Below are 20,298 nucleotides of genomic sequence, written 5' to 3'. Positions count from 1 at the left end.
AATGGAAAATTACACTAAGATTGTGCTGTGTGGCAATATAAAGGGATGGTATTCACTCTCCCAAAGAGCCTGTTAAAAACACAGCTGGGTTTGGGGTGTTTTTTTCTTTCTAAGCATCCTAACAAAAACAATTTTTAGAAGTCAGGAATGTATATTCGTGTCTAGATGCATCTATACGTACTTTCTGTAGAATTACAACAGCCAGACACAGGCATGCATTGTGTCTCCACCACTGGCTGGCACGATGCAAACTCCCCACTGGAAATTCTGCTGGATTCTGGAGTTTATTTAGAGCATCCCCAGAAACCCAAGCTAAATAAACAACCTCCTACTGCTCTCAGCTGCAATTAGATACATGAACCTATCTTCTTTTTGTTAGCCCAAATTACAGGCTGGTGGAAGAGCTGCAAATCTATAAAACGGTTCCCTCCTTACTGAAAACTGAAAATAAATTAAAAATAAAACTTAATGAGATTAACCTAACACAGTAACAAAATTTGCAACACCACACTATAAGGTTAAAAAGAAGATAGTATAATAAAGGAAATACAAAGGCTTTGGCATGGTTTTTACAATCAACAATGGTTAATTTTGATATGTAGTTGTGAACAACTTCAAAACACTTAAGTTTAAAACTCTTGCAAGCACTTTTAATTGATTAGGAATGAATTCTAGATGCACAAAAATGATTGGACTGTGAACAGTAGTACAACTATTCTAAGAACAATTAACTCTTGCCGACCAAAAAAGAAACGTATGATGCATGAAAATGTGTATAAAACATCTATAGAATATTCTTGTCAAATATAAATGAAATTAACTTTATTATAGAAATCATTCTGGGAGATTTCTAGGGAAGACAAATACTTACATTTCGACATAAAACAAATTGGATTATATCGAAGACACAATCTACCTTTTATCTATCAAACTCTTTTCTTCACTGAAGCTCTCTCTTAACCCCTGTTTGCACATAGCTTCATCCGTTAACAACCTTTGGAAATACCAACAGATATTTTTCTTACATAAATCTAGTGCGTATTGTTCCAGGTTTAATTATATGCAATGGAATGATACAAACTTGGAACATCAATCCGTAATCTATGAACAGATCGGTAGAAGTATTCGATATATCTTGATAAAACTCTTAAATTCATGGCAAAGCTTGTTGATCATGGCTTCTTTTTTTTTTTTTTTCTTTTTTTTTTTAAACAACTTCATGACCAACACAGATCAAACATCCATCCAGTCTACATTGTTCTTTTTTTGTGGTTTTTTTCATTATAACATACAAATGCCCATTTACAAATAATACACCAAAATGAATAAAAGTTTGGATACCAAAATGAAGATTTGTTCCAACTGATATAATGCCTCCAGTGTACAAAGGTCCACGTGAAAGTCTTTCCCATGTGTTACAGCGTAGGGCACAGTTGCAGTACAGAAGTACTCTGAGAGCCATTCTTCCTTTATAAAATACTGCTGAACATCCAACTGTTGTCCATATAGTCATTTACGGAATTAACACATGTTTTACTGTAATCTTGGCCAGTATTGAGACATGTCAGGTTCACTGCCAGGAACTTGAACTGGAACTGACACTCCAGGGGAAATGAGACCTGAAAATTGAGGGGGAAAAGGGCATTTTAGTTTTTCTATACAGATCACAACTATTGTTTTGAATTTCACAGATTTGTGCTTGCATTCTGGTAAATATTAAATCTGGCCATCTACCAGCCTGCAGAATCAGAGGGGAGGGTGATATATATTTTAAAAACCTATGTACGTCTCACTCATCTGTCATTATAAACAAACTGTCATGCTTTGAGATAAATTCCAGAGCCTCGGCTTGTTTGCATCAGTTGGGAATTCAGCCCAAAACACACTGAACATTTATTGTCTCTTCAAATGCGTCTGGCTTGCTCCTGCTTATGCTGATACTCACCCTTTATACCCTGGTTTGCCTTCTTCTGCACAGGTTAATATTTCTGCAGGTTACCTGCCTTTTCAATAACTTCAAATCTTTAGCAAGAAAATAGCTTTTGACGCAGACACAGTAAAAACACTCCCATACACTTAACTTCCTGGGTGTGAAGATCTCTGCTGAAATTTAACAGTGAAATTCAGAAATTAATGACTGCTTTAGAAATTAAGTATGAAGGGAAAATTTTGCAGGATGGGGGTCTCCACTCCGCTGTTCAATCACCAGCCCTGTTAATCAGCTGTCTTTCATTTACCCCTCTGGCAGCAGTTAAAAGTCAGGCTTTCTGCTCTAGCCTGCAAGGTCATACATTGTTACCCTCTGCCCAGTTCAGCAGCTACTAAACCCAACAGAGAGACTTCTCCCAGCGAATACACATGGAAAAACACTCACCTGTGGAAGTGGTGCCAGAGGTGCCCATCGGCTGGCTGTTCATGTGTGTCTGCATGTGCGGAGGGGTGTACGTATCATAGCTCCGGCCATTCACCGATGGACTGGTGGGCAGCATGCAAGAGTAGGAAGAGGTCTGGCTGGGTACTGGGGGCTACGGGAGCAAAGGACAAAATATCCTTTAGTATCACTCAAGGCAAACATAGCATTACACTTCTAGATGGATGTGCCAGCCCTCAGAATCAGCGTGTGCCAGCCGCGAAAGGAGCTTCAGTTTCAAATTCAAGGACCTAGATGTAAAGCCCTATTTAGGAGCTCAGCCAAGCAGCCTCTTCCCAGAGGGTTTTGATCTTCAGCAATAATGTGGACAGTCACCAGCACCTATTCAGAGACGCCTGGCAAGCAAATCCCTACATCTAGATGTTAACAAAGGTGTTACACACATAAGCCAAAGAACCAAAGCCTGAGCACTGCCATCGTCTGTACTTCTGCAGACCCGTTTGTACTCATGCCCTTTGCAGCCAGAGACAGGGCTGGTGTCCCACCTTGCATTTGTGGTGTAACTAAAAACTATTAGGGGTGTAATAACTAGAAATTACTCTACTGAAGCGCACAGGTTCATCTTGCATCTGCAAGCGTGTTGCACATGCATACAGACGATGTGTGGGTTTGGGGTGTGTCGATCCGCCTTCAGAGAGCCTCGGTCACCTCAAACCGGTGCCAGCAGGATCCCAGGAGATGAGACATACAGATTTACCTAAACTCCAATCCCCCTGCCAGCAGGACAGTGGCTGGTTGCAGTGAGTGAGGGATGGCACAGTGTCAGCAAGGGACCAAGCAGGGGGATCTCCCACTCTGGGGTACCAGGGGAGTGGGGACTGGTACATCCCCACCAGAGGAAGGCAGCAGGGGGAGCAGAAAGCAGGATGAGTAATTCCCACACTCCAGGTGCACAAGACTCAACACGTCTGCACTTATTTCCTCCGTCTGCACAACCCCGACACCTGCCATCTCCAAAAATACCGACAGCCTCTCTCTCTAAGCACACAACAAGCCGTGCATCCTCAGGGAGATGCCGACAGTTCGGCTGCCAAATCTCCCACTCCAGCATCATGTGGCCATCACACCGTAGTGGCCACATAGACAAGACTGACTTTCCAGAGTGGCTCACACGTGCCAGGTCCCTGCCCAGGTGCCCAGCAGTGAACTGGGGTCCTCCTGCTTTCCCAAGGGTCCCCTCCCCTAATCAGCCTTTTGATCTTTTGTCATCTGCTCTCAGCCTGCCGCCGGGAGCTGGCCTCCAACATCATGGAATAGCAACCTTGCCAACGTCATTTCTTTCCATGGACTTGCAAGACTCTAACTTTATTTGGTTAATTTTGGTTCAGCAATTAGTAACATAGTAATTGCCGCAGCGAAGGAGTCAGGCTCTCTAATCTGCTCGCCTGCCTCTAGCAATGGTCAATGCTGTGTGCCTCAGACAAAGCTGGAAAACTCCCGTAATTGGCCAGCACCTTCCTAGGCCAACCCCACCATTAAAAAAGGAGGAATTTTGCATCTGAAAGGTCTATAGAAACAGACCCCAAAGGAATAGATTTCTTCCTAACCCAGCTGGTGATCAGCTAATGTTTTCAGGCATGAGGATTGACAGCTCCTGCAATTCTGGCTTAGCTGGCATAACCACTGATGCTAATCACATCCTTCCCTCTCTCAGGTGTTCCTCATGTGCCGCTACAACATTACCCACACTGAGAAAGTCAGATCCCTCCAACACCTTATTCAGGCAACAGTTTCCACAGTACTGCACCAGTGAGTTCCATAAGTTAACAAAAGGCAATGGGGGTACAAGGGGTCCAAAAAGGGCTTTTCTGTCACAGATCTGTTTCATTGTAAATTTGAGGACCTTTCTCTTTCCAGATTCAGGAAAGTGCTTGATGAGCACCAGGTCTTACAGTGCCCTTTCCCTTGTGATTTTCCCAAATGGGGCATCCTTTCAGATGCAAGGGAAGCCTATGGTGCCAGTTTCCCTGCAACATGGTCTGGGTTTATAATCCCCTGCATTCCCATGCACCCCATGGCTGCTGAGTCCCAAGGGAACATTGTGCCATGGCACTTGCACCAGACTTACTTGCATAGGCAGGTTGTTGGCCATGGTGAAGCTAGGCATGGGCGGCAGTGCGCTGTATGTGTTTGTGAGTGCCGTGTCCGTTCTGCCCAACATGGAACCTGATGTGAAAGAGGAAACTATAATAGAATAGACAGATAGATGAACACATTAGTTTAACCACTGTTACAATCAGCAATACAGTCTCAGAGTCTCATTTTCACAAGAGGATGAGTGAGCAAGTTGGTGACATTACCAGGGGTTGTTGGTTGAGGAATCGGCTGGTAAACGCTTGTGCTGAAACTACTACTGATGGGAATATGGCTGGGAGTGTTGCTGGCTTGTCTTCGCTGGTTCCTCAGCTTCTCTTCCCTTCTCCACTTGGCCCTTCTGTTAGAAAACCACACCTGGAAAGACAGCGTTTGAGAGACATGAGTGACCTGACAAGGACTAGAGGCATGGGGCCTCCCTCACGTAGCTCAAGGCCATGCTGATAGAAGCTGGCCTGCAGCATGGCAAAGCAACATACGAAAGCAAGCCCCAGCTGCTATTTTCTTGAAGGGGTAGATGGGCAAATACCTGGTCAGAAACAGGGGCTGCCCTGTGCTTTGAGAAGCCAGGAATAACAAAGATAGAATAGTAAAAGTAAAAACTAGGAATAGCCATAATTGCACAGCGGCTCAGTACCTGTATCCTTGCTTCAGGCAGGTCTATTTTAGCAGCTAGTCTCTCTCTTGCAAATACATCGGGATAGTGGGTCCTCTCAAATTCTGCAAAGAAAATATTGCTGCATTAGTTGCAAAGAGTTAATGTGACCCACTACACAGTCAGAGCCATTCCTCCACTGCCTATGCTCTAAATGCGCCTAAGAAACATTGCTGTGAAGGCAAAGCTGAGCTTTCTCTGTGTGTTAGGAAGGAGGAAACCTTCCCTTGCCTGCTGGGGAATACCACTAAGGGGATGGGCAGACTTGGGTGCAATGCTGCATCCTTCAAGAAGCAGTGAGGGCTTCTGCTTCTGCTAAGGGGGTCCCCAAGGCAGCTCTGACCCTGTCACCAAGAAGCAAAATGGCACGTTGCTAAAAAGCAGCAGGAAATCGGGACAAAGAACCACAGTGGGTCAGAGGCGAGGTGCACTCAGTCTGGTCAGGGAAAAGGGCATCTGCTCCCAGCCCCAGGCAGCAGCAGCACTGGGGATGGGCAGCAAGCATGGGGGCAGGCACAGAGGGCTGCTGCCAGCCCCAGCTCCCTGCCCTTGCCTTCCCGGTGTACAGCCATGCTGCATGGACAGGGACACAGCACAGTTGGCAAGAGGAAATTTGTCCCTGTGAGAGAAGGCCAGGGTGTAACGTTGATGTTTGTGTATGATCTGTGACCTGAGAATGGTCCCTTTCAAAACATTTTAAAAGGTTTTCAGTGCATGCTGCAGCCATCGATGAATGTTTGGAGCTCATTGAATAAAAGTGGATGGAGGGAGCCATGGACTTAAAATATATATACGTATATACATATATAAGGCACATGAATGCCATTCTTCTGTTCAGTCCTAAATATATCCAGGGCACATTTTGCTTTTCTCTCCCACTTCAGCCATAGGAAAATGTCACTCACCTTTCTCAAGGGCTTCAATTTGCTCTTGGGTAAAGGATGTCCTATTTCTCTGCAGCTTCCTTTTCAGCTGGAGTCTCATTTGGGCCTCGTCTGAATCTTCTCCATTAGAACTGATGGAGTTAGTGTTTTCCCCTCCTCCTTCTTGTTGCGGACAGCCATCTGCAGAACCAAGAGTCAGAAAGTGAAAAGTAGGTACGCTTGTTTTGAGATCCTTATCAGAGAAATAACGAGAGTGAAAACAAGTTCGGCCACGTTTGCTGACACCCTCCTTATAAATGTCTCAGGTATCAAAACCATATTGCACTAATGACACGGGAAAGATGGAAACATTTTGGTTTCCAGCATTATCGTAAACATTGGAGATGAGGAATTGCAGTCACCTGGTCTTCCCATCATTTTGTTTTCCCTCTGGGATAAAACCTGCATAAAAATACTTTCTCCTGAAACTGATTCTTCCCATGAATTGCTGTTGAAGTGCCATGGCAGTCTCCTCCGTCTGCTGCATTTATTTACCTATTGCTATATTTAAAATAGTGATGTTCAGTATTTCAGATTATCTATAATCAGTAATTCCTATCTAATCAATTAGATGTTGATAGGTTTGCAGAAAATGCTATTAAGAAACCAAACCAAGCTTGTAATCTTTTTTAAAAAATATTTATCCAGTTTTTATTTGAATTCTGCACAGTCAATTTCATTTTAAAGGTTGTGAATTTAGACGTGCCTGCATTGTTCTGCAGTTTTATTCAACTATTGTATGAGTGTGCATTGCCTTGACACCTATTACTGAGCACAGCTGTAATTATATCATCACCAAGAACAGGCTATAATTGCTGAAAATGGAATTTTATATTTAGATAAAAGGACTGTCCATTCTTTGTAATGTGTTGCACCAGAGAAAAGTAAGATTTCTTTTAAAATTTTAACATGTAATTTTAAAAGAAATAGTAGCGAGTTCACTAACTAGCTGAATACACTCCTCTGCAGCTGAGCTTTGGCATATCATTTAAGCGGTACATTTTTAATTAGGGCATTCCCACCACTTTTAATGTAATTTCTGGCATTAAACAGGGAGGAAAAGTTCCTTGTGCTCCCCTTTGGGGCGGTCTCAAGGCACAGCCGGCTTTGCGGGGCTCTGCTGGTACCCAGCTCACTGTGGTGACAAGGAGCAGGTTCCCGTGTGGAGGCAGAGAACTCCTTGTTCCTAAGCGAGCTCTCCCTCTCCTTTCTAAGCATATTTCTCGAGGCATTTTGATGTCGCATAAAGAGGGAGATGGGATGAGGGACCACGGGCTGCTTATGCTAATTCCCTTGAGAAGTCACGCCAAAAAAAAAAAAAAAAAAACACACACACACAAAAAAAAACAAACAAAAAAAAAAAAACCCACGACGCTCCCGCTACATCCTTTAAATATTGTGGGAAATCAACTTTAAAGTAATATCATTTATAATCGGCTAACAATGGCCCCGGCCTTCAAAGCTCAGGGAGGAGATTGTGACAGGATCTGCTGGGACCTTTTCAACCACTTTGAAATGTTTTAAACCCCGAACTCTTCTCCCCCATTTAAACCCGGGGATTCAGCGGCCGTGGTCACCATATGGGCGGCCGCAACTCCATTGAGGCGGCCGGCGGCCGGTGAATAGCGGGAGGGAGGGGGTTCGGGGGGGTCGGTCCTGCCTTTCAGGGGCATACAAAGCCCCCCGGCCCGGGGATGGCCGCACCAGCGCCGGGGGCCACCGCCTCACCTCCGCCACTGCCTTCATCCATCACTGTCCGCGGGGCCGACCAGAGGCGGCGGGGATGGCCGCTGGGGCTCGGGAGCGCGCCCTGCCTCGGCCGGGGAGCGGCCAGGAGGACCGACCCAAAGCGGGAACTCCCTAACACCCTTATTTCCTTATTTTGAAACTTTTGAAGCCACCCAATTTTTGCAGCCCCTCCTGCCCCCAGATCTCTGAGCCAGCTCAAAGTTCCACCTTAACGCACTTATAGTTATTTAGAAGAGACGGACAATTAAGAGATCTTTTTAGAAGCAACCCCTTTTTTTCACTTCTTTCTTCTAATTTTTTCCTTAAAAAAAAAACAAACAAACAAAAAAAACCTCAGAACCAAACACAACTAAAAAGCGCGATCTTAGTAGGGCTGTTCCACCTTCCAGACTTAATCCGTAAGAAAGCAAGTGAATATCCGTCCCTATTATCCTATAGCCAGACCATCTGACGCTGGGTATAGGATTTGTTTCCTGGAAAAAAAAAAAAAAAAAAAAAAGACTCTGGGAAATAAAATCATTCCTTAGTTTCTTAGTGTCTTAATCAGTGAGGCGGAAAACAAGGAAAAAAAGATAGCAAACCAATTGCGGCATCTCTCAGCTATAGAGCCAGGATCAAAACATTGTAGCATCTGTTGAAAGAGAAAGTGTCTAAATCCTATAGAAGGGTTTAGTCTTGTAAGAGAGGGAGGGGGAGGAAAAAAGATAAGAAACAGTGTCTCAGTGATCCCTAAAACCACTAAATCACTGGAGAATTTCTCCCGGATAGAGATGTCTCTTTTTGTTCTGTCAGCCCTCACGTATCCATTATTTTATTCACTGCTGCATGGCGTTTATCAGATTGAGACCATATTTATACCCCTTTGAGACCTAACCTCTCCTTATGCTTTTTGAGTAATGGACTCTCAAAATCCAGTAACATACCCCTGCAAGGGAAAAAAAGAACATTAGAGGGAGCATGAATATTCCAGAGGAAATCCATTTTATTAATTTTAATTTCCTCATGCGGCTGGTTTAAGTGCCTGCCTGCCTGCCTCCCCTCGCCTCTCGTACCCGCACCGAGACATTTAGGGTCCTCCGCACCGCTCCGCAGTATTTGGGAGAGGGCTCCTGCGTTCCTCACGCCCTGCCATTCTGCCCGGGGGTCCGCGCTTCCCAGCGCAAACTGCGCTCATCGCTGCGCTGAGGGAACGGGTCAGCACAGACCCGCAGCAGCTCCACCGACCTCCTCCACCCCGAGTCAGGCGCCGCGCTAGGGTGCGGAGGACCCTAAATGTCTCTATTTACAGCCCTTATAAAATAAATCTAAAATAAACGGAGGGCGCCCAGGCCGTTTGGAGCCGCACTGACGGAAAGTGCGCTCCCCTCCGCCGAGCACCGCTGTGCCTGTGGGGTGTGAGGCAGGGAAGAAGGGAAGGACGGACGGACGGACGGACCGGGAGCCCCGACGACGGCCGGGACAGGGATGCTCACAGAAGGGCAGGGGCATTCCTTGGCTCCGCAGGTGAGGCGGACGGTTGTTGCCGGCCCGGCTCCGAAGGGAACAGGGGGAAAACAACATCTGAAGATAAAACCTCCCACAACAACACAACAATCAAAACATCAAAGTAGGGATGGGGGAAGCGAGGGCTCCGCTCTATCTTTCTAGTGTCCTTCGTAGATTGTTTTCTTCTCTTAAAACTGACATGTCTAATTGGCAAGCGGTGCCATATCGTGTCCAGAGGTCTCCTGTGGAACATTTCTACAGCTGTCTCCTTCAACTAGACGCTTATTCATGTCGCCTTAATGAGAAACAAAACGATCTCTAATGAGCAATTACATAGCGACAGAATTGTTCCCATAACAAATTCTTGCGTGTGACAGAAACATCCTTTGTACCAGATATTCTGCACACTGTTACCGATTTTTTTTTCCCTTGCGGGTGAAAACAAAAAGCAGGTTGTTGTATATAGACACCTCTTCTAAAGGAATGACCACAGCCAGGGAGAGAGCCCAGCCTCAACAGAGCCCGTGTTCAAAAAGAAGCCATTAACCATCTTAAGTATGTAACGTAACATCCCATTATCCTTCATATTATCCCCTGTCATTCCTACAACAAATACCTATTAATCTTCAGGATAAACAGTTTCCTATATTTATAAAGTTGTTTCGGGTCCATTGAGGAGGAACTATAATCAGCCCGGCGGAGATAGTTCCGATCACACCGGCTTTGCAGACCCCGGCGCGGAGCAGGAGTCCCAGCTCCCGCATCCTCCTCCCGGCCCTCCCCGGCCAGCCATCGGGCCGGGACCGGGCTGGAAGCCGCCGGCCCCCGCCGCCCGCCTCCCCGGGCAGGTGGCTGGAGGACCTTCTCGGCCACTGCCCTGCGAAAACGGCACTGGCGGCGACAGGGTAGGGGTGTTCCGCTTCGGGGGCATCCGCTGCCGGGAAAGGCTGAGCCTCCACAGGCTGTTCCTTACCTTGTGCGGGCTGCCCGGGTACCGAGGTGCCGGGGTACCAGCCGGGCCTGGTGCCCCAGGTCCCCGTCTGGCCGTTCAGCATCCTTAGCTTGTCGTACATCCCGTCGGCACCCATCTGTTGCTTTTCGCTAGCCAGGTTGCGTAGGACTCTGTTTATCGACGACACCTGGAAGGCAAAGGACAGGAAAGACGATGGTAGTGCGGTAGCGCGCTCCCCGCCAGCCACGCGCGCAACCCCCTCGCCCCCTCCGCTCTGCGGGCTGCCCGACCTGGGCTCAAGTCGGGGGCTCCCCGAGCGCTGGGTCGCAGCCACCCCGAGTCGGTTACTGCTGGCGGTGGTGCAAACGAACAAACCAACCAACCAACGACAGGGGAGGAAAAAAGGAAGAAGAAAAGGGGGGGAAAAAAAAAAAAAAGAAAGAAAGAAAAACAAAAAAAGCCCCAACCCTAACCCTGCAAAGCCAGAGTGATGGCTTGGGCTGACGCTCGCAGTCCTGAGGCTCCAGGCGCAGGGGTGACCCGCATATTTTATATATATATATATATTTTTTTTTTTTCCTCTTCCTTGAAGGCATTAGTCAGATTCTGTACGAAAAAACAAACCCCGCTCCTGACCCTGCCACATGCAAATGATGTGAACCTGCTATCCTCTCCTCTGGTAGCAAAACAAAGGAAGCAGAGGCTCGCTACGGCTACCCAGCATTGTACACGGCACACAGGAAGGTTTTGTTCATGAACTTACACTGGGTATATTATCGTTGGTACAGACCCCCTCTGATAGTAATCTGTCTCGAATCTCCCACGCAAAGATGGAGGGGCACTCTCGTTTATACTGCGCTATTTTGCTTACAACTTCTGGAGTCGCTACTCTCGGTTTACTACCTCCGATTGCCCTGGGTCTGATGGAGCCAGTTTCGTAATACCTGCCCAAAATTTTACTCACACATCCATTCGACACCTGGATAGGGAAGCGGACAGAAAATCACATTATTAATAATTTCAAGACAAAAATAAAATTGTTTAAGTATGCATTAAACAATGACAAGCTTACGTTTTGATTGTCCAGCACTTGGACTTTTGCATCTGCATGGGTCTATAACACAAAAATATACCTTAAATGGTATGAGAACTTACTTAGAGAGTCTTTTTTTTTTTTTCTTAAAAAAAAAAAAACAAAAAAAAACCAAAATCAAACAAACAAAAAAAAAAAAACATTCGTTGCCCTACCCTCTACAAAAGTGATACTTTAAAAACATCTGGAAGGGAAAAAAAGTCCGGTCAAAACGTAATTGGTTTAGTATTTATGTTAAAATACGCCTTAAATGCGAACAATAGCTAAACCAAACTGGTCTCCATCGTCCTCACTGCTCTTAGACAGAGTACTGGGGAGACAAGGGGAGTGAGGGGTTATCGACACGTACACTTACAAAGCACCCCTGAGCTGCACCAGATTGCCTTAGTGTCTGCACAGACAGATTCCGGGCTAAACCCCCTAAACAAGCGTGGCTTGGAGAGGGGGAGGGGGGTCCCTCTTTTTTTCCCTCTCATTTTTTTCCCCACCCCCTTTTTTTTTTTTTTCACTTTTTGGAAGGAAAAAAAAAAAAAAAGGTAAAACCAAAATAGCAGTAAAGCCACGCCAAATGCATACAGATCTCACAAAATCAGAAGTAAAAACAGGGAAGGGAGAAAGGGAAAGGAGAGGAAACTGAAATTATGCCGAGCCGTATAATTCAGTTTATTACAGCGAACTAACTGTAACGAGAGTGCAGGTTATCACCGGATGGACATAAAGGGGAACAACAAAAAAATTAAAAAATAAAGGTTGTTAAAGGTGTGTATATATATATACACATATACGCGTCGAAAGGTCTATTTGCAGCGACAATCGAGCAGATGGATCGTTTTATTAGGTTGGAAGGCGGGTGGTGCTGGAGGGTGGGTGAGTGTGGGGGGGTTGGCAATTAGCGCCTCGGCGGCCAGCGGTGGACAAAGCGGCTGCGGAGCGGCGCGGAGGGAGGGCGGGGGCGCCGCCGCCTTCACCTGCAGGATCCGGGAGATGTCGCAGGGCCGGGCGCCGCTGTGAGCGAGTTCCACGATCTTCTGCCGCGTGGAGTCGGGCAGCGGCCTCCCGTTGACGAACACCCCGCCGAGCTGGTTCACGCCGCTGTGACCTACGGGAAGCACAGCGCTCACCATAGCACCCTCAGCTCCCGCGCAGCGCCCGCGCACGCCCCGCCTCGCCCCTCCGATCCAACCCGAGCAATCGGTCCGGACCCCGGCGCCGGCCTCGCCCGACGCTCCCAGGGAGTCCCCGAGGCTCCGGCGGGCGGCAGACCCCCGACCCAGCCCCAAAGCCCAGAATATTCCTGGCTATATCGCTTTGGGTTGCCTCCTTCCTTTGCCTTTTTGCTTTTCATTTTTGCCTACCCACCATAAAAAATAAAAATAAAATTAAAAAAAAAAAGGAGGGGGAAAAAAAGGAAAAAAAAAAAAAAGGGGAAAAATACCCAAAACCAAGAAACCGCACCAAACAAAACCTCGAACCCCACCAACCCCCAGCGCAGGGACGTCCGCCTGCACCCTCACAGCCACAGCTCGCTTAGCCGAAAGCCAAGCGGGAGGCTGCCTCGCCAGTGCCCAACCTGAAGCTCCAGGCTTTGGAGGAAGTCTCCCTGGAGAAGCTCTGCTCTACGCGCTCTCCGCTCTCCTCTCTTTGGAGCCTCCTGATAAATTGACTCCAAGAGCCCGGGCTTCTTAGCAATAAATAAGCTCCAAATATAGAAGAGGGGGAAAATATGATGAGCCTCTCTGACATTTGTCTTTAAAATAAAACTAGCTGCACGTCAAGTTTGAGCTTAATTTCTGGAAATAGGCGGAAGTCGCCCCGGATCATGCATGGAAGGCTAATTGAAAAGATCAGTTGGAGCACTTGTGGCAGGCGTGTCACTTTATGACAGTACTCTGCTTTTGAAAATTGCATCGTCACGACAAATAGTAGCATGATAAAACGACCCTTTCTGTCCGCATTTGGATATCACTCAGACTAGATTGAACTCTCCTCGCTCTCCCTCCGAGGGAGGCTGAGGTTTGCGGTACCCGCGGGCTCTGCGCGGACACAACCGAGGGGGCGCGCTCCCTGCGCAATGGATTCGAAGTGACATCGGGGCTGGAGAATTTGCCGCCCGGTCCCAGCAGCGAGACCTGCGCTTCCCACCGCGGGGCGAGGAGCTCCGCGTCCCTCCCCGCCTGCGCCCCGGGGGGCTGCGGTCTGAGCTCCGCCGGCCAGGACGATGATGGGCCCCGGGGGCGTCCGGGAAGAGCAGGCCCTCCGCACGGCCCCCTTCCATCCCTCGTTCCCCCCCATAAACGCGTACGGGGAGCCCATTTCAGAAGAGGGGAGGGACATGCACCGCACACTCTCGCCGCCATAAAAAATGGCAGCGGGGAAAGCAAAATCAAAGTTTCACTTAAAAGGTTAAGCCTTAATCATTACATAATTTCCCTGGAGAGCGGTGTAGATCTCGCCCAGTGGCAATGATTATGCGCCTTGTATTCTATTGCTAGTCATCTAATAGGAAAACATATGGTGTCAATTTGGATGCTCTGCACCATGTACACCCAGGAGTTATTAACACAAAGCCTGAAGAGCCCGCCGCGACCTTTAAACAAAATAAAGGCTTCACCCGAATGATATCTTTTCTGCTTTCTGCGGTGGCGATCCCAAACGGCCGAGTGAAGGCATTCCCCCATTACCATAAACCCTCGGCACGCCACTGTCAAGGCCAGCCGCCACCGTCCCACCGAGGCGCAGGTGATCCCTCCCAAGGCCGACGAGGCTCGGGTTTTTCTCGGGATAAGTGAGAACACATCGCACTGACGGGCAGACAGAGGCCCCGCAAGGAAAAAGAAAAATAACCCCTCGAAAGAAAGCTCCACCCGAGGTTTCCTGAGAACCCCCAAACCCTGGTGGTTTTCCTGATGCTCCTCACCCGGGGAACAACTTATGAACCGGTTTCACAGAAGGATGATAACGGGGTCCCGGAGCCGCGCATTCCAGGCCAGGTCCCCGAACAGCACTGAGGTAGGGGTCGCCCACCCCTAGCTACCTCTACACGCGCAAAATAAGCGCGCCCCCTGCGCATGAGCGCCGCAGGGTTGCTAAGCCTCACAGAATCGCGACGGTGTACCCCGCGGACGATGCGCTTCCCGAGATGGGGGTGGCAGGGACCTCACTCCTGGTCCTTCCTTCCCAACCTCCGCGCAGCTCCTTCCGCCGGAGCGCAACGAAAGGCCGCTTCTCCCAGCCACTGTCTGGCTCCACTCATTGCGCTCCCGCGCTTTCCCCTCCGATAGACGCGTAGGCCCATCGGCAAGATCTTCAACCACATCGCCGAGGACAGCAGCAACAACGAAAGGCCCCCAAAATTAGCAATCCACAAAGAAACCAGAACCGGGAAGCGAATAAGCCCAGGAGATTGCAGGAACTGCGCCGGCACGGAGGGGCTTGTACATGCCCAGGAGCGCAGAGGGCAGGACACGCGCCAGGGCCTGGGCCACCAGCCGGATCAGTCCCCGGGGCTGTCACGGCGCCCCCGGCCCGCTCCACCCCACGCACGGCAGTACCCGCGCCCCGACGTGGTGGGCAACGCGCCCGGCCTCGCAGGGCCCACCGCGCCCCCGGAGGCCCCCCGCTCCCCCGGCCCGAAGCGAGCCTTCGGCCCCGCGCCACCTGCCCGCGGCCGCGGAGGGGCGCGGAGTCACTTACTGTTCTGCATGTTGGGCTGATAGAGCAGTATCCCACGGGGCTCGCCTATAGCAGTCTATTGGTGATAAAATAGGCGTTAATCAGGGGAGGTAGGTAGTACCCGCGGTTAAGCTGCAGAGAGGCTCACAGGCTTATTTGTTATCCCGAGGCGTCTTCCCCCGATTAGCTTAAGGATTTAGGGGCTTTAATACCTCAGGGCAAAAATGTACATATGTATCCCTAACACGCGAAAAAAAAACAGGAAAAGCAACCCGCCAAGTTGTTTCTCGTTTTAATTGCATGCAGGTGGCGTGTTGCCTTGGCGTTAGTGCCCTTCGCCGAGGTGGTGCGTGAAGTGGGGCGACAACAATCACAAAGAGAGTCCCAAGTCATGTTTTTAAACTTGCCTGGAAGCGAGGCGGACTGTCCTCTCATACAATTTAGGGACTCGCACATCTGCGGGTCACTAGTTAAAGTCTTCCCTCTAGGACAAAGCAGAAGAAGTACATTAAGAAGTGCGGAGCGGGGCCGGGAAGGTGCGCGTGTGCCTGGGGGGAGCTGCGCTGTGCTGCGCGGGGGGGGTTGCGCAAAGGCTGAGGGTGGGGTGTGGGAGGGCTGGCTCTGCCGGCTGCTCTGAGTGCTGGGAGCCCAGCTCCATCTTTACCTCCGGGTATTTCCTCGAGTTATTTATTCCACCCCCCGTCCTCCCCTTTCCCCGCGGCACTAGCAACTTTTTCTCCTCCAAACTCCCCATCTTGTGATTAACTTCTTTTTTGGTCTTTAGATCTTCCCCTTTTTCACTGTACTGTGACACACGCTGTCTACCTCGCCTCACTGCTTTAAAAAGTAAGAACAGGAGGGGGTGAGAACTGTTAAACAAAGCCTACAGAAAGCGAACAATGGCCTCCATTCTGCTTCTCTACCCAAACCCCTAGTGCAGAAACCCAGGCTCCTTAACCGGCCGTGCAGCTTCCCAACTCAACGGACCAACAACCCTCCAACTTACAAAGAGCAGAGAAACAAGCCCCTTCTCCCTTCATTAGTGCCTGCCTTGACCCAGCTCCTGGACAGTCCCCAGCGCCCTTTTTACTACACACACTCCCCCCGCCTAGCTACCTCCCTGCTTCCCCTGCTCCCTCTATCCTCCTCTAGCCACCTTCCCTCCCTCTCTCCGCTCTTCCCCCCTCCCCCCACACTTATTTATTTATTTATGCTTCCCCCATGTATTTATTTGAAATCGTCGCGGGTGAAGATGGAAAAGTAATTTCTTGTTATAAATATCTGGCGGTAATTGTGTTACTGGTGCGAGTTGTTAGGGGTTGTAAAAAGATACAACAGCTCAGTGGGGTGCTCAATTGGGGAGGGACAATTACAATAAAGAGCCCATTCAAGGGGGTTGCTAAAAAAAGGGAGGTAAAATAATGAAATAGTCGCAGCTTTCATTTTCTCTCCCTTTTTTTCTCCTAAAAATACTCATTCTCTTTCTTCTGCGCCTATAATGAATATTAATTTTACTCTTCCTGCATATGATGAAGAATTCAAAGAGGCACGTTTCCCCATTCAGGACGAGCCATGGCATAATTTATTAAGTACCTTTTAGTAATCTTAAATCCATAAAAATAAACATCAAACAAGTACTTTCTCGCAGCATGAAGACTTTAACTGGTAAATATTTACTGCTCTTTGAAGAACTACCTGATTAGCAGCAGAGCAAACTACACTGTACTTCAATGGAGACGTGGCCGTATCTCCTTCAGCTGAACTGAACGTGAAGCCATCCCTTTAATACACCGAACACGTCTGCATAGACACACACCGAAAGGGAAACCCACTTCTTCAGACACAATTTCCTCACATATTTCACGCGTAACTCCTAAAGGTGGGACTTAGGGGGTTAAAGGAGCCATCCGGAAAACCCCAATGAAACTTCCAGCCCTCAGCTCTGCCAGCACAGACCTTAGAAACGACCATGAATGGATTTAAAAGAAAGGGAGGGGAAAAAAAGGAGGAAAAAAAAAAAAAAAAAGAAGTGGGGGAGAAGCCATGAAACCAAACCGAACCAAACCCCAAACACAGCCGAAAGCGCTTTACAACAGAGGCGAGGGGAGCCAAGTGCTTCAGCAAGGTAAGAAGAGGCGTGGGGCACGGAGCTCCAGCTTTGCTCAGCAACTCTCTGACGCCCCCAGACCGGCCGCGGGGACCCCCAGACAGAAGCAACACGATCACGAAGTCGCCTTCTCCCATCGCCGTGCCCCGGACCCGCGCTCCCCGCAGAGACCCGCACCCGGCTCCCGGCGATGTGCTCTGTCCTAACAGGCAGGGCCTAAGCTGCCTGTCGTTTTTTAACCTCCAAATCTTTATATAACCTGATGGAGGACAGCATTTCCCCCCCTCTCCCGTTGAAGCCGTAATTAGTAGTTAAGATGACAAAGTTTCGCCTTCTCGGGGCGAATGAGAAAAAGATAAAACCCGAATCGTTTTGCGATCAGGGGCTGGTAAAGGTCAGCAGCTATAAACATTTATTGGCAAGGGCCACTTTTATTATTTTATGTCCCTAAGATGGAGAAGACTCCGTCACTTTCCTTCTCCGGGACCTTGCTGTCGTTTCCCAAAACCGCCTCTGGCCAGGTACGTCTAAGCTTTCGAGAAAGTTTGTTTTTAAACTTTCCAGAAATGATTCCTGCTCTGCGCGGCCATGTAATACCCCCGGGCAAAGCGCTACAAGGTTAAATTCAAATCCAGATTGGGTCTGATTGGTTTTGGTGTTTCGGTTTGTTGGTTTGTTTTCTTTTCTCTTTCCAATTGCACTTTCGAGGCGAAAAAAGAACCCCTTTTGCTTTGCGCTTCCCAGGAGTAAATTCCTTTTATTTTAATTATTTTTTTCCACAGCGAAGAGTTTGCAACTTCTCAAAATTTCAACTTCTTAAAAGAATTAAAAAAAAAAAAAAAAAGGCTTTGCTATAGTGAGGGATAAAAGAGGCGGCTGCGTGGCTTTTTCTTGCACGAGTAAGCGAGATTTGGGATTTTTAAAAACAAAACCTTTTTAAAGTATATAGATTAAAAAGAGAGGTGCGGGGCAGTGCGGGGGGCTCCGGCGCCCCCGGCGCTTCTCCTACGCTGGAGCTGGGAAAGTTGCCGGCACGAGGGACAAGTTGGGAAGATCCCCGGCTGGCTGATTAGAGCTGACAGCCCTTCAGCTCGGCTCAGCTCCCCGCCTGTACCGCGCTCGGGAGCTGGCTTGGCCTAGAATGTGATTTATACACTTTTTCCCTCCACGTCCCCTCCCGCACCTCTCCCGGACACTCTCTCCCTCTTTCCCCTACACTATCACGGGGGATCCTTCCCTAACCGAGGCCGCGGGAAGACAAAGCAGAAGCCGCGGACGGGGCCGCTCTCGGGGCAACACGACGCGCGTTCCCTCCTTCCCTCCTTCCTTCTCAGGCGGCGTGGCGTGGGGCCGGAGGCCGGTGGGGTCCTGCCACCCTCCCCTCTGAGCTGGGACACCGGCAGCACCAGCAGCACAGAGACCGGCGCTGGTGGTCTGTCTCCCTGCCCAGCGAATGCTGCCTGGGAATGACTACTGTTGGCACTGCTTTCCGCGTCAGATGCTTTAGCTATTCCAGAGGACAGGGGCTCATGTGAAAGGCAGAAAGTTTGTGAGCTCCTGGGCTGGAAAGTTCCCTGGCAAGCTCTTCGGAATGCAAATGGGAATAGGAGCGAGACAGAGAAAGAGAGGAGGGGAGAGAGCGAGAGCCCTGCGTAAATATTAAAATGCGAGGAGGGAGAAGTTGGGAGAAGAAATGAGCAGACTCACCTTTATGAGGCATCCTGTCTTGTTGTCAAAGCTCCTGTCAACAGTTTTAAGAGCGCACTGATTTGAAATGATGGTGCTTTAAAAAGAGTTGCCAGCAAAATAGTTTTTCTCCACTGAAGCTGCTGGTTGTGTGATCTCGAATTCCTGGGAAGGAGACAGAGATTGACAATAAAATGGGCTGTCAGTGACTGGAGAGCGAGAGATAAAAGAGTGTGTGAGTGAAGTGGGGAGAGAGAGAGACAGAGCACACCTATGCTGATTGGTGATGGTTCAAGTGTATTAATGTCTCTGCGGCTTGGTCTCTGCCTCGCCTCCACTGCTCTTCACTGGCCCATTAGCAAAGCCTGACCTCTGTCATCATCTTCCAGCAAAACACTTCCTCCCTGCGCTTTCCCCAGAGCGGGAAATGCGGCTCCGCCGGGGCTGGCTTTTCAAACCCACTAATCACTCCGCAACATGCAAATGCTCCCACACGAAATATTGCTTTATGCAAAGCGACGCCCGCACCTCCCAGCCGCCGATTGGCCGCCCGCCGCCCGGCACTGCTCAGCGGGGCCGGCCCTGCGATCGGAACACGGAGGGCCCGGCTCCGCGCTCCCGCTCTGCACCGGGGCTCCACTGCCTCCCGGCCCCGCTCCGGCCCCGGGGACCGGCGCGTTTTCAGGTCGGGCAGGGGGAGGGGACCGGCAGGGGTTGCGGAGGGGTGTGTGTGTGAGGGACGATGGGGGGGAGTTTAAGGGAAAGGTCAATTTGCATTTAAAGAGTTCGCTCCGGTCCGACAATGGAGATAAGGGGAAAATAACATTCAAATGGTAAAGACATAAATATCTGGGAGACAGGCGCTTTGTCAGCTGTGAATCGCCCGGAGCTTGCAGCGGCCGAGGACCCCGCTGCCCCTCTCCCAGCGCCGGGGAACGGGAGGCTCTACCCGGCCGGGAAACAGCAGAGCAAATACACTATTTACTTTGTGTATTGAGGGCTCTCGTGAAAGGCCCTGAAGAGTCCTTTACCAAACACTCACCAACTTCTCCCACGTGCCATTTGTTGACTAAGGGCTGCCGGGCTGGGACTGTTGTTTTTGATTTGGGGTTTCTGGTTGGTTTTGTTTTGTTTTTAAGACACCACGGAGGAGCTGGAGGGGGGGGTGGGGGTGGTCCTGGAGGCTGCGGCGGGCAGCGGCCCAGCTCAAAGCGGCCGAGCCCCCCCTTCCCCGCCCCGCCTTTTGCAAAGGGACCCCCTTCACCGGCTGCCAGGACCTCAAGGGGGAAAGTAAGTAAATGACTTTGCTGCTCTGACCACACACCACAAGTACATTTGTTGAATGCCGGACTATTAAGACACACCTCAGTAAACTCTAAAGCAACCCCTCAGCGCATGCATTTAAGGTTACACTGGGAGCACCAGTCCGAGCTCAGGGTGTCCCAATCGGT

General features: G+C 49.4%; 1 protein-coding gene across 1 annotated transcript; it reads right to left on the bottom strand.

Annotated features, from left to right (window-relative positions):
• Positions 1-1,450: 1,450 nt before the first annotated feature.
• PAX6 (paired box 6) lies at positions 1,451-19,238 on the bottom strand. Its single transcript, XM_065685967.1, is given in 16 exon segments — positions 1,451-1,619; positions 2,375-2,525; positions 4,500-4,615; positions 4,732-4,882; positions 5,163-5,245; positions 6,086-6,244; positions 10,311-10,476; positions 11,053-11,268; positions 11,362-11,403; positions 12,351-12,481; positions 12,953-12,974; positions 12,977-13,079; positions 15,076-15,130; positions 15,462-15,538; positions 18,869-19,012; positions 19,119-19,238. Coding segments are annotated over 14 exon segments (1,530 nt in total). The 5' UTR covers positions 15,511-15,538; positions 18,869-19,012; positions 19,119-19,238; the 3' UTR covers positions 1,451-1,533.
• Between the last annotated feature and the right edge of the window lie 1,060 nt (positions 19,239-20,298).

Source organism: Lathamus discolor, chromosome 6 (genome assembly GCF_037157495.1).
Source record: "Lathamus discolor isolate bLatDis1 chromosome 6, bLatDis1.hap1, whole genome shotgun sequence".
NCBI classification, from domain to species: Eukaryota; Metazoa; Chordata; class Aves; order Psittaciformes; family Psittacidae; genus Lathamus; species Lathamus discolor.
This window is presented reverse-complemented; position numbering and strand designations above follow the sequence as displayed.